Here is a 26874-nt window from a genome sequence, read left to right on the forward strand (position 1 = left end):
TAGGACCTTTTAAGTACAACCGGGGAAGTTCAGGTGTGACGTTGGTCCGAGGGGGAGAGTGGAGGCTCGGGGTGCCTGAGGGTCGCCGCTCTTCCCGCCCCTCCCGTCTTCTGCACCGCGCTCCCCCCAGGCCTCGCTGGTGCACACCACGGAGACCATCCGCATCCGCTACTTCATGGACCTGCTCATGGGGAAGTCGAGGCCGGTGATGCTGGTGGGCAACGCGGGGACGGGCAAGTCGGTGCTGCTGGGAGACAAGCTGGAGAGCCTGAGCACTGACGACTACCTAGTGCAGGCCGTGCCCTTCAACTTCTACACAACCTCAGCCATGCTGCAGGGTGAGGCCGGGGCGCGGGGCGGGGCGGGGCCGGGGCGTGGGGCGGGGCCGGGGCGGGGCCGGGCCGGGGCGGGCGGGGCGTGGGCGGGGCGGGGCGCGGGGCGGGGCCGCGTGCGGGGCGCCGTCCAGGACCAGGGTGGGTCCTTACAGACCAGCCTGGTCCCGGCCAAGCACACGACGCCTCCCTACACCCCCGACCTCCGCCCGCACACACAGATACGCACGTACTTCTCGTCCTTTCTCACCACAGACCCAGGCGCTTGCCAGCTGCTTGCTCATCTCCCGCACCCCCACCCACTCTCCTCAGAGCAGGTGGCCCCCCCAGGCTGATGGGGCGCAAGGTTTCTGCAGCCCTTGCCGCTCACCCATGGCGTCCACTGCCCTCTCCTTTGCCCCGGGGCGAATGGCGCTGTGGACTCTGGGCCCAGCAGGGCCTCCCGCCGGGATCTGCTGGGCACCGGCAGCCAACCTGCGCCCTTCCCCAGGGGTTCTCGAGAAGCCGCTGGAGAAGAAATCGGGGAGAAACTATGGGCCGCCAGGCACAAAGAAGCTGATCTACTTCATCGACGACATGAACATGCCCGAGGTGGACAAGTACGGGACGGTGGCCCCGCACACCCTCATCCGGCAGCACATGGACCATGGCCACTGGTAACCTGGGCTGCGGTGGGCGGGGCCGTGGGGGCGGGGCCGTGGTGGGCGGGGCCACAGAGAGGCCTGCGGCTTGGGGCTTGGGGCCTGGGGCCTGGCTGCCAGAGCAGACCGGGCTGTGCGGCCGGGGTGGAGCTCTCTTCCTGCTCCTGCCACATGCTAGGCATCGCTGGGGTGAGATGTGGGTGAGGCGGGGTGAGGCAGGGGGTGCGGCGGGTTGAGGCGAGGGCTGGGGCAGGACACCAGCGTGGTCCCCCCCTGCAGGTACGACAGGCAGAAGCTGACGCTGAAGGACGTGCACAACTGTCAGTACGTGGCTTGCATGAATCCCACCTCCGGGTCCTTCACCATCGACCCCAGGCTTCAGGTAGGCGGTAGCAGGCGCACGCTGCGGCCTCCAGCGCACAGGGGTCGGTCGGGAAAACGAGAGTAAGAGACGACCTGGATGGGGGACCCGAAGGCTGCAGTCCGGTGGGCTCTGGCGAGCACCCTGGCAGTTCAGAACATTCCGGGGGCGGGCGCCACGAGGCAGCTGGCTGGACCCTGGGACCCCGCAGGCCTGGCCGTCAGCCAGCGAAAGTGCGGACGCCCTGTCAGACCCGTGTGTCAGATGAACCGTAGGTGTTTGTTCAGCCTCAGCATGTCCGATACAATATTTGGGACATCCTTACAGGCTTCTGCCTGCAGCCCCAGCCAGGCAGGACCTCACCTCCAAAGCCCGTAAGCAGGTGGAGGCCTGGAATGTAAACCCAGGTCTGGGCTCTGAGACCCTCTTTTTGCCTCCGCCAACATTTTTCTTGAGAGTGCGGAGTACATTTGGTTGTTTCGGAAACGGCCAGTATTCAATGGGATCCTACCACGTACGAGGTGTTCTGGCCACGCCCACAAAACACTGGGCGATGTTGGGGCCAGAGTCTGCTCCCGCAGAAGGCGGCTGGGCTGCGAACCGGTCCCCAAGGGCCTCCTGACGCGGGCCGTGCTCGTCCCGGCAGCGCCACTTCTGCGTGTTTGCCGTGAGCTTCCCGGGCCAGGAGGCCCTCATGACCATCTACAGCACCATCCTGTCGCAGCACCTGGCCTACCGCTCGGCCCCCCTGGTGGTCCAGAGGATGAGCGGCCAGCTGGTGGCCTCGGCCCTGGGTAAGCTGGCCCCCACTGTCGGTCAGCCCCGCTGCCTTACGGGGCTGAGGGCGGCTCCCTGTTTTCCCCTGGCAAATATTTTATGTGTACTTTCCAGTCGATGGTTTTTAAATGACGCCGTGTTCCAACAGGCGACATTGCGACATCGGGCGGCTGGCGGGGGAGCCGCGGGTGGGCCGTTCGGTGTGCAGAAACGCTGTGCCCGTCACCGGGCCAGCCGACCGCCTCCCTCTCCAGCTCCGCAGACCCGCCACTTAGCGGGTCCCCGGCTCACAGCCCCTTTGCCTTAGAAACCGCACCTTAAGCCCTGCACTTCCCGAGGCTGTGAAGAGGCGGTAACAGTCGCCGCCTCCCCTCTAACAGCCCTGCACCAGAAAATCACAACAACGTTTCTTCCGACGGCCATTAAGTTTCATTACATCTTCAACCTCCGGGACCTCTCCAATATTTTCCAGGTAACTGCTCCCTTAGCCGCACGCCGCGCTGCCTCCTGGCCCCGGCCCTGACCCCCAGGGCCTCCCCTCCTCTGCTTCTCTCAGGAGAGAAAGCAACGGGACCTCGGGACTGGTGACAGAGGTGACGGTGGTGAGGACGATGGTGCTTCTGCTGACATGCGGTGATGGAGACAGTGATGGCGGTGACGGTGGTGACAGTGACGGTGACGGTGGTGACGGAGACGGTGACGGTGGTGACGGTGACCGTGACGGTGGTGACGGAGACGGTGACGGTGGTGACGGAGACGGTGACGGTGGTGACGGTGACCGTGACGGTGGTGACGGAGACGGTGACGGTGGTGACGGAGACCGTGACGGTGGTGACGGAGACGGTGACGGTGGTGACGGAGACGGCGGCGGTGACGTGAGTGACGGAGGTGGCGGCGGTGAGGACGGCGGTGAGGACGGTGGCGGTGACGTGAGTGACGGAGGCGGCGGCGGTGAGGATGCGGGTGGCCGTGATCGTGACGGCCTTGAGTGGGACGGTGACGGTGGTGACGGTGACGCGACGGTGGTGATGGAGACGGTGACGATGGTGACGGTTTCTCTTACTCACCTGGCGTGGTCTGAGCCGGCGACGGTGGTGTTTCGGCCGCTCGCCCCCGTTGTCTCCGGCAAACCTCAGGGAAAGCTCTCACGCCCCCGCTGGGCAGCAGGAGTCTCAGGCTCAGGGGGCGTGAGCCACGCCCGCCTCCCCCGCCTCTGGTGCCGGCTCAGAGGGCCTGCTCTCCAGAGGCGGCTGCCCCCCCCGCCGGGCCCCCCCCCCCCCCCCCGCTTACGTCGTTCATAGCGCATCGCAGTGGACCGTTTGCCTTGTCTCTGTGTTTGCCTGGTCACATCTCCCACTAAAATGCACGCTCCATAAAGGCAGGGTCTGTCTTGTTGTCACCGTGTCCCCAGAGCCTGGAGGAGTTCTGGGAAGCAGCAGGCACGCAACAAGTGCCTGTTGAACTTGCCCGGGTCACTTGGTCCGTGAGCGGCCGAGCCTGCGCTCGTCACCCACGGCTCTGAGGCCTTCAGTCGCCTGTGCCCCACGACGAGCCGCCCTTGTCCCCTCTCCACCGTCCTCCCCACTAGACGACGACACCCTCAAACTTGTCTTGAGAGGAACATTCCCCCACGTCTCTCCAGCTGCAGAAGCACCGTCCGGCCTCTAGGATTTTCACAGCCTTGGCAGCTGGTAGCTTCTTTGGGCCCCGGGAGGTGTTGCACCTGCGGCCGATGGCTCGCTCCCCAGGGAAGTGACGGCTTTCTTGTCTCACCTGCGCACAGCCCGAGGCCGGCTTACCTCCTCCTAGCGCCGCGGAGGCGCTGAGCACCCCGTGCCCGGGGCAGGGGCTCTTGTTTTCCACAGCCGAGATACTGAAAACCCCGATGGACCTCGTCCGCCTCTGGCTGCATGAAGCCGAAAGAGTGTACGGGGACAAGATGGTCGACGAGAAAGACCAGGAAACCTTGCGCCGCGTCACCATTGCGTCCACCAAGAAATTCTTCGACGTAAGTCAGGCCCCCCACCCCGGGTCCCTCCGCTGAGCCCAGAAGTGCCTCCAACGGGCAGAGTGCCTGGGGCCCCTGAGAACCGCGCCCGTCCCGGAGGGGCCCCAGGGGGTGATGGGAAGGATCACACCAGATCCTGCGGAACAGCTGTCACGTGGGTGTGCATCTGCGTGAGCAGGAATTGACCCCTTGGTAGGTCAGGGTGTGGTGACCTCCCTCCCTCCATGCTGGGTGGACACAGGCCCTGCCTGGGTCCGCACGCTCTTGGTCCATGAACGGCCAAGCTGCACTGGACACCGGCAGGCTGGCCACAGAGGCCACACTCACTGCCCGCGGCGCTGAGGCCCTGGGTAGTCTGGCTCCCTGTCAAAGATGGTGCTGGTGTGTCCTGCGTGTTCTTGGTGGGTTCATTTTTGGGGGGGGCTATCAGTTTATTCCTCATATGAGGGGCATGGTCCATCCGGCCAGGGAATATTACCCAGCTGCCCGCAGAGCTGCTGGAAACAATGGTTTGGGCCTCTGGAGATGTGGCCTGGCCTCCTGAGCCACCGCGGCAAAGTGCTAGGGCTGCCGTGTCCACGGCGTGTCCACGGCCTGTCCACAGCGTGCCTGTGGAGGCAAATAACAGAAGTATCTCACCCCTTCCCTGCAGGATCTGAGCGATGAGCTTTTATTTGCCAAACCAAATATCTTCAGCCACTTCGCCCACGGGATCGGCGATCCCAAGTACCTCCCGGTCACCGACGGGGCTCACCTGAACAAGCTCCTGGCGGACGTCCTTGACAGCTACAACGAGGTCAACGCGGTCATGAACCTGGTGAGCGGAGCTCCCGCCAGTCGCGCGGACACCCGGGTGGCACTCGGGGTTGGGGAAGGGGCCGCTGTGGCAAGTGCCGCCTGGGGCCGGGGGTGAGCGCGGGGCGGCCAGTCCCGCGGGCAAGAGGCTGAGGCGCGCCCGGGCCGCAGGTGCTGTTTGAGGACGCGGTGGCGCACATCTGCCGGATCAACCGCATCCTGGAGTCGCCCCGGGGCAACGCCCTGCTGGTGGGCGTGGGCGGCAGCGGCAAGCAGAGCCTGTCGCGCCTGGCCGCCTACATCAGCGCGCTGGACGTCTTCCAGATCACCCTCAAGAAGGGCTACGGAATCCCAGACCTCAAGGTGAGGGGGCGGGGTGGGGGGTCTCACAGCCCCGTTTCCAGAGGGTCCGACCATCACATCTTACAAAGTAAAGGCCGGGGTACGTTTCGGCCAGGGCCCGGGCCAAGTGATGGAGGCGAAAGGACGTTTGGGTCCAGGTACCCGGTAGGTTAGAGTCCGTGAACTCGGCACAGAAGGTGGCAGCCGAGGGGTTTGCTTGTTGCCCCCGGTCACCAGACGGCGCTCCAGATTCTATGATTCAGTGCCGTTCCTCTGTGTCTAACCACCTGGTGAGACCACGTGGGATTCTGAGCGGCTGCTTTTGGAACTAATGCAATCAACGTTTGTGCAACCACGTCTCCCATCCCCAAGACAGGCTGCTGAGGCTTTGTAGTGATTTCTTTTTCCCCAAAATTTGCGCTCTTGGGGAGCTGTGGGCTAGCCAAACACGGCTTGTCCAGAACAAATGGTCGCGCTGTCTCAGATTGGAGCTGAGGTGATCTAGCCTCGTAACATGGGCACGTCTCTCTCTGCTTCTGTGGGCCGGGACGCGGCCAGGCCCGGGGGACCCTCCCCACTGCACGGGGCCCTGGCAGTCCTGGCTGGGTGGCTTTAGAGGGACGCACCTGGAGCCCTGCACAGCTCGGCGCCCTGGGTCTCGGCGGGGGAGGGGAACGTCCACGGGCAGAGGCACCCCGGAGGACGATGGGCCGGTGAGCTTATTCCTTCTCAGCCCTGCTGTCCGGGTACTGATGTGCGGGCTGGGCCGGGGGCGGCTGCCTCTGCTTAAGTGTCGCCTTCCGATTGTCATTGTGCCCAGTGGATTCTGCACTTTCTATGAAGGGGCCAGCCAGTGGCGCTACTGAGCTCTCTCCATTGACATCTCACGTCGAGTCACCTAATCATGTTGATTTTTCTGATGGCGTCACCCTCGTCTCTGCTCTCATGAGGACTTTGCGCCAGGCCCCCCTGGGGGGTCGGGTCTCGGCGGTGGCATTTTCTGCCCACAGGCGCGCGGCCGCTCTGGCCCCGGCCCCGCTCAGCCACCCCTCCTGCCCCGCCGCGGCCGGCGCTGCTCCGCCTGCTCGCCATCATTGCTCAGTTAGCTTCCCCGGGTTCAGAGGTAAAGACAGAGATAGACTGGGCTAAAGGGCCCCACATGCCAGCTGGGAAGCAGACTCCTGAACTGATACATGTTTGTAAGCTGCATTGTTGTTGTTCTAATAATCATGTCAGAGGAGGATGTGAACAGAGCATGTGTTAGTAGTGCAAGGTATGCATTCACGACATGTAGGCGATGTAATAGTGTTGCACCGTCCGGACACTGGGCTGTGGGTGCCCCCTGGAGGCCAGAGAGGCAGCAGGAGAGGGGCGGCATCCCCGCTGAGGGACACCGTGGTCCCAAGGACACGAGAAACCATCGAGATGTTGGAGCAGAGGGGCACGACATGGACACAAGTGGAGGACGGCTTGATGGCGGCAGAGAAGGCTGAGGGGCTTGGACGCGCGGGGCCCAGGGCGGCCGGCGGGCGGGGGTAGCGCCCCGGGACGGCCTAAGGGGCAGAGAGAGGGGGAGACCGCGCGCAGAGCGGCTGAGCAGGCTGGAGTGGCACGGAGCCCCGGGCGGGCAGGGCCAGGGCCCCCGCACAGAGCGGAGGCCTGCGGGGCTGGAGGAAGACCCGCACGGAAAGGCGTGAGGGGAAGGCCAGCGAGGGCTGAGCTTGGAGCCGGGGGAGTTGGCACCAAGGCCAAGGCCGCGGAGCTTCCAGGCAGGACAGCAGGTGCGGCCGAGGAGAGGCCCTGTGGCGGAGGCCGTGGCTGACTCTCCCGGAGCGCCGAGCAGAGAGCAGGAGCAAGAGACAGAAGTGCCGCAAGTACCGAGTTCGAGAGGAGAAGCCGCCAGGACGGAAGGGAGCCGCTTGTCTCCATGCCCAGGACTTTACGGGCCATTGGTGCCTCCAGAACCATCCGTGCCGACCTGGACCCGGCAGCAGCCGCTCCGACCAGGACCCCTGGCCTTAGCCCATCAAACCGGATTCGAAGTCTGAACCCGGTGGAGCCTGGCGGTGTTCCCTTCAGGCCATTCCCAAGCGCGGGGGTGAGGCGCCTCGGCCGCTCCCGGACGGCGGACGCAGGCTGCGGGCTGGGCCTGACCGAGCTGCCTTCTGCGCCCCAGGATGGTCCTGGGCCCACGCGTGCCGTCCAGTCCCGAAGGTAGAGGCAGATCGCTAATCCCGGCGTTGCCAGCCTCCGCCGGACGCGCCCCGTACGGCTATGAGATGAGAGGTCCTTCCTCAGCTCCGAGGCTCCACCGACCACAGGAGGGCCCGCGGGGGCCGGGGCGGCGGCGGCCGAGGCTGAGGCCGCAGCTCCAGCGCCACCTGCAGTTTCTGCCTGCAGAGCTCGGCGCTGCCCTTCAATTTTTTTTGTTTGTTTGTTTGTTTTTTTCGCTTTTCAAAAAATATGGAATCTGAGGTTTGTTCTTGACCCCCGTCACACCCCGGTCAACTCCAGCGACAGGGCCTTGGTGCTGTTCCTCTCTGAACAGGAAGACGTCAGCGAAGTGGGCTCCACGGGACGGACCTGAGCCTCTCATGGCACCTCCAATAGGACGTTTTCAAAGTTGTGGAAACAATGACAGAGGCCCGTAGAAAAAGGAGACATTGTAGATAAGCAAGTCGCCAAACCCCCCTTACACCTGTAAACGGGTGTGCTTTTCAAAACTGCAAGCTGCTCACACCCACTGCTCTGTAACATGCTTTCCTTCTTCCTACTCTTCTCCTTCGTTCCTTTTTGCAGACAGCCGTGCAATTATTTTGTTGCCTCGTTAAAGCCCCCCGTTGGTGGAGGGGCCCCTTTCTTGCTGGGAGGACTTGGAAAACCCTTCCTCCCACTGTTCCGCCTCCCAGTCCCAGCCTGGGGTACATGCACGTTGTGGGGGCTCTCCCAGGGTCTCCATTTAAGGGGTGGGTTTCCCCCCATTTTCGTGTGTGGTAAGACCTACATAACACACAATTTACCGTCCTAAATGTTCGGTTCAGTGGCACTGGGCACGTTCATGCTGTGGTGCAGCCGTCCCCGCCTCCTTCTGCAGAACGCTGTCCTCGTCCCAAGCTGACACTGTGTCCCATGAACCAACACCCCCGGCCCCGCCCGTGGCCCCCACCACCCCCGTCTCTACGGACTTGACGGTCTGGGCCCCCCGTGCAGGAGGAGCCGCGCGGCCTTTGTCCACCGAGGCCGGCCGAGCTCACCCCGCGGAGCGTCCTCGCGGCCTGTCCGTGGCTCAGCCCTCCCTCTGCTTTTAGAGCTGCATTACGGCTGCGGGGGACGGCATGCGCTGCACTCTCCCTGCGGGGCGCTCCACGCTGGGCTGTCGGGGATAGTGTCGTGCGAGGCGGGGGTCCTCCGCCCAAGGCGCCCCACCTCCCTCTCCAAGCCTGCCTGCCTGTCACGCCGCAGTGCGGGTGTCTCTTCCCGGGCGGCGGCGGCAGGGACACTTCTGCACGCACGTCTTCTCAGCAAGGACCCTCGTCCTGTCTGCCCGGGTGCAGGTGGACCTGAACGCTCAGTACATCAAGGCGGCCGTGAAGAACATGGCCTCCGTGTTCCTGATGACAGACTCCCAGGTGGCCGAGGAGCAGTTCCTGGTGCTGATCAACGACCTGCTGGCCTCAGGGGAGATCCCGGGGCTGTTCACGGAGGAAGAGGTGGAGAACATCATCTCCTCCATGCGGCCGCAGGTGAAGTCCCTCGGCATGGCCGACACGCGGGAGGCGTGCTGGAAATTCTTCATCGAGAAAGTCCGCAAGCAGCTTAAGGTACGGCCTCCGCCTTGGTGGAGGCCTGGGGGCCAGCGGGGCTCAGGGCTTCAGTCTGGGCACAGGTGGGGGCCGTGTCCTCCCAGGATGTGGAAATCCGTGAGGAGCGGACGGACCGGTGGGGCTGCCTGGTGGAAGGGGCCTTCAGCGGCATCTCACGGCCAAAAGAAGGGGTACTCACACGCACACACGCGCGCACACAGCAGGTTCAAATAGATAAAGACACCCTGATCTTCACCACCACCTCTGAGCGGATGGAGGCTGAATTCGGCCGAGGCTTCCGTGAGAAGGATGTCCCCAGTCCTGCAAAAGGGCCGCCTCCGTGGGACCTCTGCGGCTCGGGCCCCAGGGAGTCCCGGCCCGGCTGGGGCTTAGCCACGGTCCTCAGGGGCCTGAAGGAGCTCCATGTCCCCAGCGGTGACCAGACCTGCTGAAGGGAGTGTGGCCCTCCCTGGCCTTGGGCCTCGTCCACCCAGCATGGACACCCATTCCCCATCCGTCCCACCTCGACTTTTTTGTGCCCCTCTGCAAGAGGTCACTTCGGGAGGGCCTGGGGCTGACCCTGCACCCTGACATCTCTGGGGAGCGTTGGCAAGTCAGCCAAGCACGCATCTGTGGTGCGTCCATGCACGCCTGGCCGGTGTGGAGCTGAGGCCACGCCCAGGGCTTTCCCCTTGCAGGGACCGAGCCTCCCCCCGGGCAGCAGGACCGGGCCCCGGGGGCCCCACACGTGGCCCCTCCGTGTTCCACACGCAGGTGATCCTGTGTTTCTCCCCTGTGGGCTCCGTCCTGCGCGTCCGGGCCAGGAAGTTCCCTGCTGTGGTCAACTGCACGGCCATCGACTGGTTCCACGAGTGGCCGGAAGACGCCCTGGTGTCTGTCAGCGCCCGCTTTCTGGAGGAGACGGAGGGGATCCAGGTGCGTCACGGGGCCGGCGCCCTCTTGCCCTTTCCGTGCCTGCGGCCAGCACGAGGGGCAGGGCTGGGGTTGGGGTGAGCGAGGCGCCCCCCTCGGGCACACAGTGCTGCAGGGGCCCAGAACTTCGGGGACCAAGGGTCACCGATGTTTCGATGCAATATTTTCTAAAATCAATGTGAAGGCTGAAAAATTCACAGTGAACAGAACTGTAGACCAACATGGGGCTGCCGTGTGTTGGCGCCTCAGCCCTGCGTGACGTGCCGGGGAGGGTGGCCTCCGTGAGCTCGCGGGTCTGGCCCATGCAGCCGCGCCCCACAAGGCCGGCCCAGGAGGGCCCACGCGGACGTGCCAGCAGCTCGGGCACCTCGGCCTTCCACGCAGCCCCTGTCTGGAGCGGCTGGGATGCGGGACAGGAGGTGCACCCTGGCCTCGGCTGCCCCCTGCCGTCCCCAGGGCCTGACGGGCGTGGCGGCAGCGGGGGCCTCCTCTCCTTCGCTTCCACGGCATCTTTCTTTGGTTGAAAGGCGGTGCCCACGTTCACTGTCCGAGCTGGCTGTCGGCCGAGTGGTTGCCTGCGCCCTACGACCGGGCCAGGGCCCGCGACGGGCCCCCCCGGGGCTCACCGCACTCCGTCACCCCGTTTGGTTTCAAACACAGATTCGGTGGTTTCGTAGGATTAAGTGACCCCGAGATTAACTCTCCCCCCACGCTTTTTCAGCTGGGTGGGGTCCGCTGCTTGCCGTCCTCGGAGCGGGCACGTGCAGGATGGGCCGCACCCGGGGGTGCTGCAGCCACGGCGCTTCGCTCGGGGCGTGGAGGTGGGCGTCTAGCCCCAGGACGGGCCTTCTGGGATCAGGACGCAGCCCCGCTGCTGGCCCTGCGAGGGCCGCAGGCCGGGCGCCAGAGAAATGGGCGCTGGATGGACACAAGCACACACTAACCTGAATGAGCATGCGTGTCACTCGGTTGACTCCCGGGGCGAAGCTCCCGGTGCCTGTCTTTGGGCAGGTGGGACGGGCCCAGGTGGCAGGAGATGTGATGCCGGTGTGGGCGGAGGACGGAGGAGGCTGGTGAGAGCGTCGCTAGCAGCCGGGCCCGGCAGGGAGAAGGCTCCGTGAGTGCTTGCTGACCACCTGGGTTCCTCTGCGCTTCGCCAGGGATGCAGGGGTGCGCCTGTGTGTGCCACACAGAGAGACAGTTACAGTGACAAACTTTGCCAGTCCCGGGACTGAGCTCTGCCTGTGCTGGTGCCACCAGCACGCACGACAGTCCCCACAGACCTGGCCATGCCGAGCCTTGGACAGTGGAACCGCTGAGGTGGAAGAAGGGGCTGCGTCCCCTGAGGGTTCCCTCAGCGTGTGGCGGGGGGGCGCCTCGCTGATTCACGGCGGCCCGTGGCCTCCTCTGCCCTGGGCACCCCCGCGAGGGCGGCCAGCGCCCCGCAGGCCTGGGGTCGTGCCCGGTGGGGAACGGGGAACGAAGGGCCTGTCTTACCTTGGCAGCTGGAGGTCAAGGCCTCCATCAGCCTGTTCATGGCCTACGTGCACACGACGGTCAACGAGATGTCCAAGGTGTACCTGGCCACCGAGAGGCGCTACAACTACACCACCCCCAAGACCTTCCTGGAGCAGATCAAACTCTACCAGAACCTGCTGGCCAGGAAGAGGATGGAGCTGGTGGCCAAGATCGAGAGGCTGGAGAACGGGCTGATGAAGCTGCAGAGCACAGCCTCCCAGGTGGGGAGGGCGCAAGGACAGCGGTGGGGGGGGCAGCCTCCAGACAGCCCAGGGAGGACGCCCACCCGCACCCGCTGAGCCGCCCCCTTGTGGCAGAAGACACGGGCAAGGCGCGGAGAGCCCTCCGCCTTGTTGCTGCTTCCCAGCCCGCCCTCCCGCTGCACCCCAGGGGAGCGCTGTCCCTGGCATCAAGCTCCCTCTTCCAGCAGCCCCCCCCCCCGCACCTGACGCTGTTGACATTTTTTAATTGGGTGACCTCGATTGTCCACTCCCTAGGCAACAGGAACGCGTCATACTTGTGACCCTGTGTACACAGGCCAGTGCTCAATAAGCACTTACCTTAGAGAAACTGCAAAGGTGCATCGACATGTGTCCCAGGGGGTCGCAGCTCCGCTGGGCCCCATGGCCCCCGTGGCCGCCTTGGCCCTTGGCCGTGCCCCCCGCCCCTGCCCCCACCCCAAGGGGAGGGCCGCACGCATGGCCAGGCCTGAGCTCCCCGCGGCGGGTGTCTCCTCTCCCAGGTGGATGATTTAAAGGCCAAGCTGGCGATCCAGGAGGCTGAGCTGAAGCAGAAGAACGAGAACGCGGACAAACTGATCCACGTAGTGGGTGTGGAGACGGAGAAGGTCAGCAAAGAGAAGGCCGTGGCCGATGAGGAAGAGGCCAAGGTGGAGGTCATCAACAAGGTGCGCAGGCAGCGTGGCGTCTGGGGGCGGCTGCCCGCGCCTGCATGTCAGGCGGTCGGGCAGGGGCTGAGAGGGCTCCCAGTCCAGGGGGATGCCCCCCGGGGGGAGGACGTGTCTCCCAGGAGCCGGGCCCCCAGCTCAGAAGAGGCCTGGCCTTGAGAGACATGCCCTTGTAAGGCCGCGCCCCTCAAAGCACAGTCCCCAGGCCACGTGGCATCATCGCGGGGAGGCGACAAGAAACACAGGTCCTCGGGCCCCGGCCCCGCTGGGCTGAGTCGGGTCCACATCCCAACCAGGTGCCGGCAAGCCCTGCGCACGCTGAGGTTTGCGGGGGCTGCCCCGGAGCCCTGGTCCGCAGACGTGCTGCGCCAGGAGCCCCCCCAGGTTCCGATGTCACTGGCAGGGTGGGCTCCTAGCTGGACATCCGTGTCACTGTTGGCTTGGTTTCTCAACCCCCTCCCTGCGTGGTTTGGTGCCATCCATCCTGCACCTGCATGAGCGTTTCAGCTGAGATCTGTCTCTGGAGATGGAGGGCGCCCCCGCAGGCAGATGAGGGAACTGCGGCTCAGTGTGAGCTGCCACCGGATACCTGGGCCCCCACCCCTCTCCAGCCCCCCAATCCGGAAATAGCCCCCGGGGTGGTCCAGGGAAGAAGGCACGCTGTCCCCAAAGCTGGTGTGGACCGGGGTTCGCCCTGCGTGGGACAAGGTGAGCAGGGACCTCTCCCACTGTCCTCGCCCTTGGCGCTCAGCAAAGCCCCAGCCGCCGCGGCCCCCTCCCCGCTCCCCGGTATCAGGCAGGTGCTGGTTCTTACTGACAGACACCCAGCTTCCACGGGCCGATCTTCCTGGCACCCAAGGGCTCGGAGGGGCTCTTCCTGACCAAAGAGTGAACGCGCGGGTGCGTGAATGAGTGAGCGAGCGCATGAGAGCGTGAATAAATGAGTCAAGGAATGGCCGCATGGAGGGACGAATGAACCAGTGTGTGCGCGCGCGGACGGGTGTGTGAGTGGGTGAACGAATTCGTGCGGGAGGAAAGACACCCTCGCTCTCTTCAGGGGAGGAGGCGCAACCCCTCCGAGCCGTTCCCAGGGGCGATGAGGCCTCACGGCCGGGGTGCGCTACCGGCGCCGCTCGGGTCCCCCTGCAGGCAGCGGAAGGAGCAGCTCCCAGTCCCGAGTCCCGCCCAGCGTGGCTGGCTCACTGCCCCCAAGTGTGCAGGGGCAGGGCACGCAGAGGCAGGGAGGGCTCCAGGCGGTGACTGGCGACTCCCTGCGCATGGAGGGGAGCACACAGAGGGCCCCCGCCTCGCCGCCCCCCTGGCCCTGCCTCTGTACGTACCCCCAGCACACACCACCCCCAGGCAGACTGCCTGCACCGATTGTTCCTGTCTGGCTTCCTTCCAGAATGTCACTGAGAAACAAAAGGCTTGTGAAACAGACCTGGCCAAGGCCGAGCCGGCCCTGCTGGCCGCGCAGGAAGCTCTTGACACCCTGAACAAGGTCAGAGAAGAAAGAGAAAGGAATGGGGACCGTGGCCTGGGCAGGGAGGAAAGGCCGTGGCTGTGGTCCCCGGCGTGGCTCGCTCACCACGGGGTCCCCGGGACTGTCACCAGAGCGTGCGTCCGAGTCCGTCGCATCTGTCATTTGCAGAACAACCTGACAGAGCTGAAGTCCTTCGGGTCCCCCCCAGAAGCCGTGGTCAACGTCACGGCCGCCGTCATGATTCTGACCGCCCCCGGGGGCAAGATCCCCAAGGACAAGAGCTGGAAGGCCGCGAAGATGATGATGGGCAAGGTGGACACTTTCCTGGACTCCCTGAAGAAGTTCGACAAGGAGCACATCCCCGAGGCCTGCCTGAAGGCGTTCAAGTGAGTCGGGCGCGTGTTGCTGGCCCTGCGAGGCCCTGCGAGGCCCTGCCTCCCCTTCCGCTCGCTGCGGCAGCCGCGGGGTCTTGGGCCGCGGAGAGCGGGGGACCCTGCCGGCGATGGGGGCGGCCTGGGCCGACCTGGTGCCCCTGTTAGACGCCTCGTCTTGGGGGCGCACTCAGCCTGGCCTGCTCTGGGTGAGGGCTTGGGGAGGGCGTATGGGGGGACCTCCACGTGTCCACGCATCGCCCACAAATTCCACGCTCTCCGCCGGTAAGCACGCTGGGTCCTGCGTTTACATCTCGTGGGGCTCCTGTCTGGGTGTCCCCCTGGCCGCCTGGGCTCAGGATCGGCTTGAGCCTGACTGAGAAGGAGCCCCACCCATGACCTGCGGCCCCCGGTGGGACCCCAGCCTCTCCCGGCTCCCGCTCGTTGAGGAAAATGCCTGGGCAGTTGAAAAGTATCTGATAAATAAAGAATAGTTGAGAGTATAAGAGAAAGACAGGAGGAACCCTGGCAGGCCTGCCGCTACCAACATGCAGGGAGTTTCAGTCTTTTTTCTAAAGTTTTTTCCTGAAGTTGGAAATAATACTACATACATGCAATTATTTGTCCTGCTTTTACTTTTTCTACTTAACGTTGTTGGGGGAGGGAAAAAAACTTTTCCCTGTATTTTTAAAACACTTCGTCAGCTTCATTTTTAACAGTCGTATAACGTCACTGGTTTCCCCACACTGTGGGGGGCGGTGGCCACCGTACAACACGCCTGAGTGACTGTCCCCTCCCCACCCCCCAGCAAACCTCCCGACCGCCCCCACCCGCAGTCTCCGGGGGGTGTGAAACAAGCAAACCCGGTTCCACAGGAGCCCGATTCCGGGTAAAACGCAGCCGGGGGTAGGGAGAGCCGCCACGCTCCCCCCTGAGGTCAAGTCACTGGGTTTCGATTGTACTTTGAATTATCCCAGAATTCTTTCTGCGGGCAGCGCTGTTTGTTATGCTTAAGGATGCTGCCCTCGTTTAAAACACTCCCAGTTCCCCAGCAGCTCACCCGCCCCTGTGGGCATCCCCCGCCCCCCGGCCTCCCGTCTCTTGAATAACCCGGGGATCCCGGACACTGGGCGCAGAGCTGGGGAAGCAGACGCGGCCCGGGGGGGCAGGGGGAGCCTGGGGCCCCCGGCTCCACGTGAACCTCGGCTGTGCCCCAGCTGAGCTGAGTCACCCCGGGAGAGACGCTCTCTGGCCTGTTTTCCGGGGTGGGCGTTGGCTCCAGGAGCGGACGTCTGGGAAGCCGATAGAGGGCTCCCGGCTCCGGTCTCCGGTTCTACCGCTCCCTGTCGGTGTTACTTTGGGCGAGGGGCTGACCCCTCTGAACCCCAGTTTTCTCGATGAGTGGAGTCATCGGGGAACAACAAGGAGACTGGCTATGGGACAGCGGGGGGCAGAGAGGACGAAGAGCCCGCCTGCCTTCCCCTGGGATGTGGGCCCTAAATCGCTGCCCTCTGGGGCCCTCACACCCCAGGTGAGGCCAGAATCCTATGTTCCATTTTTCCCTTCTCCCTATAATCATTAAGATACAAAACAAACAAAGAATATTCCACACGCTCCCAGCGCTGTCCCCTGGGGTCAGTGGCCAGAGCCAGGCGCAGCGCGGAGCCCGGGTTGGGGGCCCTGACATCGGGCCTGCGCCCTGCAGCACCCAGGCCAGCGCCCCCTCCCTCTCCAGGCCCTACCAAGGCAACCCGACATTCGACCCCGAGTTCATCCGCTCCAAGTCCACGGCCGCTGCCGGCCTGTGCTCCTGGTGCATCAACATCGTGCGCTTCTACGAGGTCTACTGCGACGTGGCGCCCAAGCGGCAGGCGCTGGAGGAGGCCAACGCGGAGCTGGCCGAGGCCCAGGACAAGCTCTCCCGGATCAAAAACAAGATCGCGGTGAGTGCGCGCACAGCCCCGCCTGACGCCAGAGCCGCCGCGTGGACGCGCACGCGCGGACAGCTGGCCTCTCTGCCGGAAGGGGTTCGCCACGGCCGTTCTGGGGGCCACTCAGTGGCACCAGGCGCACCCGCGGGCAGATGCAGGGGTCCCGTGCCACTGGGAGGCCGCTGCCCTCCAACCGCCCCGTCCGCACGGGCAGCCCCACTCCCTGCCCAGCCTGTGCCAGTGGCCGCCACCTCCCCCACTCCCGGGCCCTCCCTCCCTGTTTTCCAGGAGCTCAATGCCAACCTGAGCAACCTCACCTCAGCATTTGAAAAAGCAACGGCTGAGAAAATCAAATGCCAGCAGGAGGCCGATGCCACCAACAGGGTGATCTCGCTGGCCAACAGGTAGTGCGCTCCACGCCGAGGGCCACCTCTCCGGTCCCTCGGACCCTGCCCCCCCCCCAAAGGGACGAGCCCACGGAACAGCCCCTGGAGGAGGGATGGGCCCCAGTGGGCACGGACTCGCCAGGATGGATAGACTGGGCGCGTGGACTCCAGAGCGGGGCGCCCGGCGGGCAGTGCGACATGGGCCACGCCGGTCCTTTACGGTTGCCTCATCACCACCTTGAAACAGCACAGAGAAGCGGATGGATTCATCTTTGATCATATATTTTAACCAACCCCACACCTGATCGATTCGAGGAGCGATTAATGGGAGAATGACCAGGGAGATGGTGCCTATGCTTGTCTCGCTCTGTCTGCATCCTGGCACGTTTGCACGGCGGCCGCCTCGGCTCCCCCGCCTCACCCCCACAAGGCTGCCGGCGGGAGCGGCCGGCCGTGTGGCTTGGTTCTTGTGTTTTCAAAAGCGAGCTCCTGAGCCTGGTGTGAGCAGTGGGTAGGGTCTGCTCTAGGGCACGGCTTCAGTTGTAGGTTCTCGGCAGCGACCGGCGAGCGCTGAGTGGCCATTGTCAGCAGGACATGGGGACCCCGGGAGATCCCCAGGCTGCGTGAGGCTGGCCCCCGAGGGGCGGGGCCGTCAGCTTTGCTGTGGGTCACGGGGAAACAGGGCTGTTTGGATGAGGCTAAAGACAGGCCCCAGGGGGCCTCAGCCGGCCACCTGTCCTTCCCACAAAGTTACACCAACGCTCCCGGGCTCGTGGGGTGCCACCGAGGGCCAGGGGCCCTGGAGTGGCTGCTGCTCACGGGGCCGGGTGCCCTCAGAGGCTGCGCTGTCCTGTGGCCACCGTGGCCGTCACCCGGACTTCCCGCTAGCCAGAGCGCGTGCTCAGCGTGTCAGGGGACAGCTCTCGCCCGGGAGTGACGTGGTCAGAGCATCAGGGTAGCCGTGGGTCAACGCAGATGCCGGGGGGTGAGGGAGGAGACTCGGTGTGCCCGGCGCCAGGCTCCAGAGGGCCTTGGCTTTGCCTCCCTCAAGCGTTTATTTCCCAGAACCTCCCACCCCCACCCCAGCATTTCCACTGTGGAAGCGCGGAGCCCAGTAAGGACGCGCCAGGCGAGGGTTCAGAGGGCGGAGGTGGGCGCGCCCGCCTTGCTCTCCGCCCGAGCCTCTCGGCCGCCCAGACGCGTGCTCCCTTCCCTGACCCCGCTGACTGGGTCCCGTTTTAGGCTGGTGGGAGGACTGGCATCCGAAAACGTCCGCTGGGCCGAGTCGGTGGAGAACTACAAGAACCAGGGCGTGACCCTGTGCGGGGACGTCCTGCTGATCTCGGCCTTCGTGTCCTACGTGGGCTACTTCACCAAGAAATACCGGAATGAGCTGGTGGAGAAGTTTTGGGTCCCTTACATAAGCACGCTAAAGGTGAGAGGCCCCCCACCCCGCTCAGGGAACGCGGGGAGGCCCTCGCGCCAGACCTCCCTCCGAGCCTGAGGCCGAGGCCCCAGCCCTTCGGGGTCGGGACTGTGGCCCGCGCTGATGCCCGTCAGGGCGATGGGGGGCTGTGTTCTCACAGGCGGCCTGCCCGCCCGCCCGCCCACCGCCACCTCCGTCTGTGGGGCAGGGAGGCCCCACCACCCCCTCTGAGCAGCCGCGCTCCCCCCCGCCAGGTGCCCATCCCCATCACGACGGGTCTGGATCCCCTGAGCCTGCTGACCGACGACGCGGACGTGGCCACTTGGAACAACCAGGGCCTCCCCAGTGACCGCATGTCCACCGAGAATGCCACCATCCTCTGCAACACGGAGCGCTGGCCTCTCATCGTGGACGCCCAGCTGCAAGGAATCAAGTGGATCAAAAACAAATATGGGAATGACCTGAAAGCCATCCGCCTGGGACAGAAGAGGTGCCTGGCTGCACCCACGCGGGCGGGGGTCCGAGAGCAGCTGGCCGCCGGCCGTGCCAGGAAACAGACCTCAGATGGTTCACATCACACCCGTTCAACCAATGGGCAGGTCTTTAAATCCAACGGGTGGATTTTTTTTTAAATACCTGGCCCTTGGAATGGCACTGAGAGTAAAGAAGTCAACCTGGGGCTCTGCCCCCCTCTGCTCAGGGATCCCCCGGTGGGGGGACTCACACAGGAGGCCACGCTCCCCTCAGGGAAGGACGGGGTGCGGGGGCCCAAGCGGCTGGCCCTCAGCCGCCTCTCCCGCGGAGCCTCCTGGGACCCGTGGCTGCCCCGTCCCTGGCCCTCTGTGCTCACTGCCACCCGCGCCGTGCCCACAGCTACCTGGACAGCATCGAGCAGGCCGTTTCCGAAGGGGACACCCTGCTCATCGAGAACATCGGCGAGACTGTGGATGCAGTGCTGGACCCACTCCTGGGCAGGAACACAATCAAAAAGGGAAAGTGAGTTTCTGGGTCCGCCTCCGTGGTCTACCCCGCCTGGCCCCTTGGCGGGGTGGGCGGCAGCTTGGCCCAAGTGCCCAGAGCAGCGCAGGCAACTCCCCTGGCGTCCCCAGGGGCAGCAGAGGCTTCCCCAAAACGCTGCCGTGTGGGACGGACCCCAGCTCAGAGGGGAGGCAGGAAACCATGGGGCCACATCCCAGTTGGGGAAAATATGCACCATTTTATGAGTGATGACTTTCAGGTGGTGGTTCTTAAAGGTCACGTTTTTCTTTCTATTTTGTGCATTTTGCAAATGTTGAACCTATTTTAGTTTTTGGGTTCAGGTGAAATTCATACTGTGCATGTTAAAATGACCCGTTTTGATGTGTACAATTCAGTGGCATTTAGTGCATTCACAGTGTGGCACAGCTTCCAGAACGTTCCCGCCGCCCAGAAGGAAACCCTGTCCCGCAGAGCAGCCACCCCGCCCCCTGCCCCCGCCCCGGCCACCCGCCGTCCGCTCTGGCTCCCTGGAGCCGCCCGCTCTGGGCACCCGGCCGGCGGGACCACGCGCTGCACGGCTTTTCGAGTCCAGCTTCCCTCGCTCAGCCCCGCGCTGCCGGGCACCGGGGCCTCACTCTTTAAGGCCAAGTGACCTTCTGCCGCCTGGCTGGACCACATTGCGTTCCTCCAGTCGTTGCCCGAGGTGTTGAGCTTGCATTGGCCTTTCTAACATAAAGGGATTAAATCATCCCAAAGGGTCTAAGTGTCAGAGTTGATGTGCGCCCCCGTTAGAGGCAAGGACGCGGGCGGAAGCCCAGCACAGAGGCGGCAAATAAGGTGGCAAGATAGCTGGGCCCTGAGCCGGGCCTGGCAGGGTGCCGATGCACCAACGTTAGGCCCCCACACGTGAGTGTGGCCAGAAAGACGGGGTGGAGCAGGGAGCGGGGAGCTGGGGAGAAGCAGCCGCCGCCATGGAGGGTCTGCAGGCCTGGCTCAGCCCCAGGAGCTGCCAGCACGTGCTGGTGCTCTGAGTCGAGGTGCGTGTCTTCCCCATGGGAAGGCCTTTGGGGCGGGGCCCCGGCCGGGTATTTCTGGAGGTTCCCCAGCGAGTCCGCCAGCAGCCAGCGGGGCGGGCACCGCCGTAAAGATCAGGACAAGCCAGCCGGGCGCGGAGCAGGCATACCTTGCAGCAGGGCCAGCCACAGGACCAAGAGGAAGACAAGCGGGGAAGGCACAGTCCCTTCCCAGTGACCACAGGAGGGGCCAGGCAGCAGTGTGGGCGTGTGGCCACCAGGCGGGCAGCTGTGGAGGGCGGTTGGTGCCTGCGGCCGTCCCGCGCCACCGGGAGCCCCCTAAGCCCTTCTTCCCCCGCCGACCGGCAGGTTCATTAAGATCGGTGACAAGGAGGTGGAGTACCACCCCCAGTTCCGCCTCATCCTGCACACCAAGTACTTCAACCCCCACTACAAGCCCGAGATGCAGGCCCAGTGCACCCTGATCAACTTCCTGGTCACCAGGGATGGCCTCGAGGACCAACTCTTGGCTGCCGTGGTGGCCAAGGAGCGTCCGGACCTAGAGCAGCTGAAGGTACGGGCCGGCCTCGGTCGCAGGGGCCCAGGGCGGGCCGGCTCGGGGGCGGAACGGGGCGGGCGGGGGGCAGCAATGGAGGCCCCGCTCTCCGCCTCCCTGTGAAGCTGCCTTGGCTGGTCACGCGAATCGTATTTCGTATGAAAGAATGAGCCACTTCCTCTCGGACTGTCCCCACACGTGGCTGTCAAGGAAATGGCCACTTCTGGGAAAGACCAGGAGGCACAGCGGTGCCCAGGCGGCCCAAAACGCCAATCCACTGCCCCACGGGGTCGGCCGTACTGCCGGCCCCCGAGCGCCATTCAGCCACGCCCAGCCCCAGGCTTCTCCCTGGGTCCCCCGGCCCTCGTCACACCGTGGCCGATGACAGCCAGCCGCAGAGGCGAGGCAGGCGAGGCATTCCTGGGGCTCCTGCTCCGCCGGCTTCTGAGCGCCATTGTCTCATCTGGCCCCGGCGCCAGGAGGCAGGCTCGAGCCCACGACCGGCTGCCCCCGCCACCTCTGCCCCTCCGGCAGGCGAACCTCACCAAGTCTCAGAACCAGTTCAAGATCGTCCTGAAAGAGCTGGAGGACTCCCTGCTGGCCCGCCTGTCAGCTGCTTCAGGGAACTTCCTGGGAGACACGGCCCTGGTGGAGAACCTGGAGACCACCAAGCACACGGCCAGCGAGATCGAGGAGAAGGTGAGCCAGCCCCAGGGCCAGGGCACACGGCACTGGCAGCAAGGCTGGTGAAGGGCACAGCCCCCCGCATGCCGGCCGTTGGCCGAGAGCGCCCGGACGGGTGGCTGGCCCACCTGCGGTTCCCCAGCAGCCTCTTTTGTCTGCTTTCAGGTGCAAGAGGCGAAAGTCACAGAAGTTAAAATCAACGAGGCCAGAGAGAACTACCGGCCGGCCGCGGAGAGAGCATCCCTGCTGTACTTCATCCTGAATGATCTGAACAAGATCAACCCCATCTACCAGTTCTCTCTCAAGGTGCGTCCCTGCCCGGCTCCGGGTCTGGGCCGCCCCGGAGGGCGGCAGACGGGGTGGGGACAGGGAGCCTGGGATGCCTGCCCGGGGAGGGGGCCCGGCCCTGGGGCCTCCTTGAGCTTGCCCGCCTTGCCCAGGCCTTCCACGTGGTCTTCGAGAAAGCCATCCAGAAGACCGAACCCGCCGATGACGTCAGGCAGCGGGTGATCAACCTGACAGACGAGATCACCTACTCCGTCTACATGTACACGGCCCGCGGGCTCTTCGAGCGGGACAAGCTCATCTTCCTGGCCCAGGTTGCCTTCCAGGTACCGCCCACCGCAGCGGCCCAAGTGCGGGCCGGACGGCAGCCCCCCGCCCCTGGCAGCGTCTGGACGGGGAGCCACGGCTATGGACCCCCGGTTTCCCTTTGGGTGACGGTTGTTCAACAATGTGAACGTGCTGAAGGCCACTGTCCTTTACATGGGTTCAAATGGTAAATTTTGTTACCTGTATTTTACCACGATTTAAAAAAACCAAACAAAAAACCAAGGTGAGGACCACCTTTTGCCCCAGCCCCAAGGGGCGGGGCAGGCTGCGGTTCCGCCCCTCCTGCGCGGGGTCGGGGGTCGGGGGTCAGAGACGGGGAGGCCTGAGCAGCCCCACGGCCCCACAGGTCCTGTCCATGAAGAAGGAGCTGAACCCGGTGGAGCTGGACTTCCTGCTGCGGTTCCCCTTCAAGGCCGGCGCCGTGTCGCCTGTGGACTTCCTGCAGAACCAGGGCTGGGGCGGCATCAAGGTGGGCACCCAGCCGCCAACACCGCCCCTCCTCCCCACGCCCACGGGGACGTTCCCAGGGCTCAAGGCCGCGACACTCCGTGAAGCCGGGGGCCCCCGAGGCCGGCAGGGCCCCAAGAGATGGACTCTGCTCTCCCATCTGCACACGGCGATGCTCCTTGGTCTCTGCACGTGTCCCCGCACAGGGCACGCTGAGCTGCAGCCCCCGCGGCTCCCCCACCTGCAGTTCCCAGGAAAATGCAAAGTGTCGAGGTTGTCCCTCTGATTCCTGGGCGCACACACGCAGGGGCCCTTAGTGTCTCCGGTCAAAAAGACCTGGAGGAGGTAGCCCTTGCGGTGACACTGGCCCCTGTTCCAGAACCTTCTGCAGAAGCGGCCAGAGTCCCGTCCCAATGGGAGGCCCCCCTGCCCAGGCCCCCGCTGCTTGCCCCGCTTTGCCGGCAGCCGCAGTCTCAGCGTGGGGGGGCCGTGTCTCCCCAGGCGCTCTCGGAGATGGACGAGTTCAAAAACCTGGACAATGACATCGAAGGGTCCGCCAAGCGCTGGAAGAAGTTTGTGGAGTCGGAAGCCCCGGAGAAGGAGATCTTCCCGAAGGAGTGGAAGAACAAGACAGCCTTGCAGAAGCTGTGCATGGTGAGGTGCATGCGGCCCGACCGCATGACCTACGCCATCAAGTGAGTGCCCGGCCAGCCTGGCGGGGGCAGGGAGGGAGGCTCTGCCTCCGCCGTCCCCCATGCCGGGGTGACGCTCCTCCATGCGTGGCTCGGTGAGGACTCCAGTCCGCCGGGGAGAATGGGGCCCAGAGGAGGGAAGCGTTGGCCCCAACGCCCGGGGCCCCCCGACTGAGCTCCGGGTCCCTGTGAGGCGGAAGAACGCAGGCGTACCCCTCAGTGACGTAGAGGGAGGGTAGCCTCAGTTCCGATCGGAAGCCGTGAAGGCCGGAGCGGGGGTGACTACAGAGAGCAGGGTCCCATAGGGCCCTGGGGTGGGGCGGCCCGCCCGGCACCAGCCACAGGCTCCCCGTGGGCGTGTGGGGCGGCCTCCAAGCGAACAGGGCCACCCGAAGGGCCTCAGGGGCGCTCAGAGCGTTCTGAGAGCCACCTGCCCGAGGCTGGGCAAGCTCCCCTGGGGCCGCTGCTGCCGCCATTCTCTCTGAGACTGGGCTGGACAGCGAAGTCCTCCTCACGCTGCCCCTGTGAGTCACTCAGGACACAGCAAGCCCAGCCACCGCGATCATGGGAGGGGCAGGAGGCGGAGTGCCAAAGGTCACCCGAGACGACCCTGGGTTTTCCCGTGGGGGGGCCTCGACGGACCCCGGAGTGTATGGGCTCAAGATGGAATGAGGTGTTCATGTCAAGTCCACCCACTTCCTTGGGTTTTCTGATCCACACTTTGTGGTCCTTGAAAATGGCCGCGATTCGATCCTCCTTCCTCCTCAACGCCCCCCCGCCTCACCCCCGTCAGGGGGGGACGCCCGGGACGCAGAGAGCCACCAACGTCGGGCTCTGCCCGGCCGCCCTTGCCTGGACGGCACCCGGGAGATGCGTGGGAAACGGATGCGCTGGGAACAGGCCTCCCGGGAAGCTCTCCGGGCCCCGAGGGGCCACAGGCTCCTGGCCCAGGGGTGGCTGCTGCGAGCCCCAAGTGCAGCCGCACCCGGCCTCGCTCCCCGCCACCCCCCCAGCTGACCTTGCGTGACCTTGTGTGCAGACAGGCGGCGTCTGGTCATCCACCGCCTCTCCCCTGTTCACACAGGCCGCCCGGGGACGGGCACATGGCAGGGCGTGAGGGGACAAGGGGTGCCCGTGGCAAACACGGTCCCAGGGGAAACCGCCTCCCCCCACACCCCCTCCCCCGCACAAGGAGAGCAGGGCTTTCTCTGCCTTAGAAAGTCCACCAGAAAACAGCCCCCCCCCCGAGCCACGCTGACCCCGCGTGTGCCCCTCAGGAACTTTGTGGAGGAGAAGATGGGCAGCAAGTTCGTGGAAGGCCGGAGCGTCGAGTTCTCCAAGTCCTACGAGGAGAGCAGCCCCTCCACCCCCATCTTCTTCATCCTCTCCCCGGGGGTTGACCCCCTGAAAGACGTGGAAGCCCTGGGTGAGTGTCGCCCGCGACCCCTCCCTCCCTTGGGGGCGGCTGTTATCAGAAGCAGAGGCCTGGCGCGGGCGGGGAGCAGAGGCAGAGACGGGAGCCCGGGCCCCACGGGTGGGGCGTGCGATGGTGCGGCCGCTGCGGGAAGACAGCGCGGCGGCCCCTCGGCGACTTACACGTGGAATCACGCACGACCCCGCACCCCAGCTCCCGGGCACAGACCCCAAAGGAACCACAACAGGCGTTCAAACGGGCGCTTTACACGGACGGTCATTGGCAACGGCCCAAAGGCGGACTTGGGCCGCCGGCCCCGCCACTGAGGGACGGACGATCGCGGTGCGATCGAGCCACGCGGTGGGCTTTTACTCAGCCGTGAAAAGGGAGCGACGCTCGGCCGTGCTCCCCACGCGCAAACCTTGGAGGCACGGCGCCGGGGGCGGGGCCCGAGCAGAGGCCGCGCGGCTCCGTTTGTCTGAAGCGTCCAGCGCTGGCAAATGCGCAGGCGGAAGACAGATCCGCGGCGGCTGGGGCGGGGCGAGGGCTGGACAGTGACGGTGTCGTGGGTATGGGGGTCCCTCCTGGGCGGACGAGAACGTTCCAGAACCGGAAGGGGACCCCCGACACTGAGTGCATTGAGTGTCACCGAGCGGTACAGGTTAAGGGGGTATTTAAAGCGGTAACTTTGGAGTCCCGTGTATTTTACACAGTGCAGACAAGTGGGGGGCGGCGTGTGGAATTCCCTGCTGGGCGACAGAGACCCTCCAACCCTGTCACCCAGTCGTCCCCAGGCCTTTCCTGTTTTTCCTTCCTTTAGGGAAAAAGTTGGGATTCACCATCGACAATGGGAAACTCCACAACGTCTCCCTGGGGCAGGGACAGGAGGTGGTGGCGGAGGACGCTCTGGACGTGGCTGCGGAGAACGGCCACTGGGTCATCCTGCAGGTAGGTAACCGGGCCGCCGGCCGGCAGGGCGGGGCTCCCCCACCGCGGGCTCGCGGGGCGGCAGGCAGCTGGGCGTGGGGCTCCCGGTCACAGACGGGTGGGAGGCACCCACACCAAGCTCCGCTCTGCCTGGGTCAGCGGGTGGCCTGGGGCCTCGGGACGCTCAGGTGACCATGTGGATCCTTCGGTGGTGACAAGGACACGGGGCTTTGTGCCAGAGGACCCCTGAAGAGATGTGGCTTAGAACACAAAGCACTAGTGACAGAGTGCCCCTCCCACCCCAAGCCGACGGCGAGGAGGCTTGTGCGCTGCGTTTCGGGTGGACCCTGGCAGGACCCCCACCCTGGGCCCCGCCGCCTGCCAGCCCCTCCTCATTCCTGCCGTCCCGCCCACACCCCCGGGCCGCCTGGCTCCCACACGGCCCACAGTGGAGTGAACTTGCCCCCCGCAAGGCCTCACCAGTCAGTTCTTCTTGACCCAAACCTGCCGGAGGAGGGCTGGGGCCGTTCGATCTCGGCCTACGCGAGCAGGGGGCGGCGCAGGGCGGGCAGGACTCGCTCGGTAAAGGTTAACTGAGCAGGAGGATCAACTGGGGGCTGCAGTGGCCCCGCTGAAATCGCCCTGCACGCCCGGCACCCCCTGAGGCCTGAGGGTGCACGGCAGGGCGGGGAGCGTGGGCACAGTTAAGGGGAGCTGGCCTGTCCTTGTGACCCAGGGCCGAGAAGAGTTGTTGGGGGGTGCGCTAAGCCCCGGTCTCGGCCACAGAACATCCACCTGGTGGCTCGGTGGCTGAGCACGCTGGACAAGAAGCTGGAGCGGCACAGCGCAGGCAGCCACGAGGACTGCCGCGTGTTCATCAGCGCCGAGCCCGCCCCCAGCGCCGAGGCTCACATCATCCCCCAGGGCATCCTGGAGAACGCCATCAAGATCACCAACGAGCCGCCCACCGGCATGCACGCCAACCTGCACAAGGCCCTGGACCTCTTCAACCAGGTAGGGCGGCTTCCCGCCTGCGCGCCCAGGGCCTGGCCCGTCGGAGCGGCCGGCGGGCCTCGGGGTCTGCGCAGCTGAGGGTGGGTGGGCCAGACTCTGAACGCTGAGGACGCTGCTCTCCGGTCCTCCCCCATCCGCACCAGCTGCGGTGCCGCCCACGGGCCCTCGCACACACGCACACACACTCACACAAGTGCGCCGACACGTGTGCCCACCTCGCATTACACGGCCAACATGTTCCTGAAAGACTGAGCCAGGCACCAGGGGAGTGCCTGTCACTCGGCTTTTAGAACAGAAATGCACGTCTTTAATCGGCTTTGTGACCCGCAAGTCAGCGCAGGTGAAGCGGTCCAGGGCCTCGGTTTGTCCGAGCGCCGGAGGCAGGGGCCCAGGTCCCGGGGTGGCTCTGCAATGGTCAGTCAGCATTGCCGGGGCCACAGGGCCCCGCGGGCCCCTCCCCTCCCTCCTTGTGGCCCCACTGGGCTCTGAGCTCTGTCCAGGCCCCGGTCCTCCCCATCCCCAG

At 65.2% G+C, this 26874-nt stretch overlaps 1 protein-coding gene across 1 annotated transcript in view; it reads left to right on the forward strand.

The window, feature by feature from the left end:
* DNAH17 (dynein axonemal heavy chain 17) overlaps positions 1-26874 on the forward strand; it is an 86350-nt gene that overhangs the window by 49231 nt on the left and 10245 nt on the right. The window contains exons 46-73 of the mRNA XM_054593083.1: positions 131-338; positions 823-988; positions 1253-1355; positions 1981-2128; positions 2492-2583; positions 3958-4119; positions 4772-4936; positions 5086-5277; positions 8811-9077; positions 9834-9995; positions 11498-11731; positions 12253-12417; positions 13823-13918; positions 14069-14286; positions 16007-16214; positions 16491-16606; positions 17831-18023; positions 18269-18504; positions 18888-19010; positions 20375-20579; positions 21096-21260; positions 21411-21551; positions 21686-21856; positions 22204-22326; positions 22806-22999; positions 24274-24422; positions 25231-25358; positions 26124-26351. Of these exons, the coding sequence (XP_054449058.1) occupies positions 131-338; positions 823-988; positions 1253-1355; positions 1981-2128; positions 2492-2583; positions 3958-4119; positions 4772-4936; positions 5086-5277; positions 8811-9077; positions 9834-9995; positions 11498-11731; positions 12253-12417; positions 13823-13918; positions 14069-14286; positions 16007-16214; positions 16491-16606; positions 17831-18023; positions 18269-18504; positions 18888-19010; positions 20375-20579; positions 21096-21260; positions 21411-21551; positions 21686-21856; positions 22204-22326; positions 22806-22999; positions 24274-24422; positions 25231-25358; positions 26124-26351 (4758 nt within the window). The remainder of the gene's footprint in view (positions 1-130; positions 339-822; positions 989-1252; positions 1356-1980; positions 2129-2491; positions 2584-3957; positions 4120-4771; positions 4937-5085; positions 5278-8810; positions 9078-9833; positions 9996-11497; positions 11732-12252; positions 12418-13822; positions 13919-14068; positions 14287-16006; positions 16215-16490; positions 16607-17830; positions 18024-18268; positions 18505-18887; positions 19011-20374; positions 20580-21095; positions 21261-21410; positions 21552-21685; positions 21857-22203; positions 22327-22805; positions 23000-24273; positions 24423-25230; positions 25359-26123; positions 26352-26874) is intronic.

The sequence above is a fragment of the Pteronotus mesoamericanus genome, unplaced genomic scaffold (genome assembly GCF_021234165.1).
Source record: "Pteronotus mesoamericanus isolate MK-2021 breed Mesoamerican mustached bat unplaced genomic scaffold, CSHL_Meso_final scaffold_408, whole genome shotgun sequence".
Taxonomy (NCBI): domain Eukaryota; kingdom Metazoa; phylum Chordata; class Mammalia; order Chiroptera; family Mormoopidae; genus Pteronotus; species Pteronotus mesoamericanus.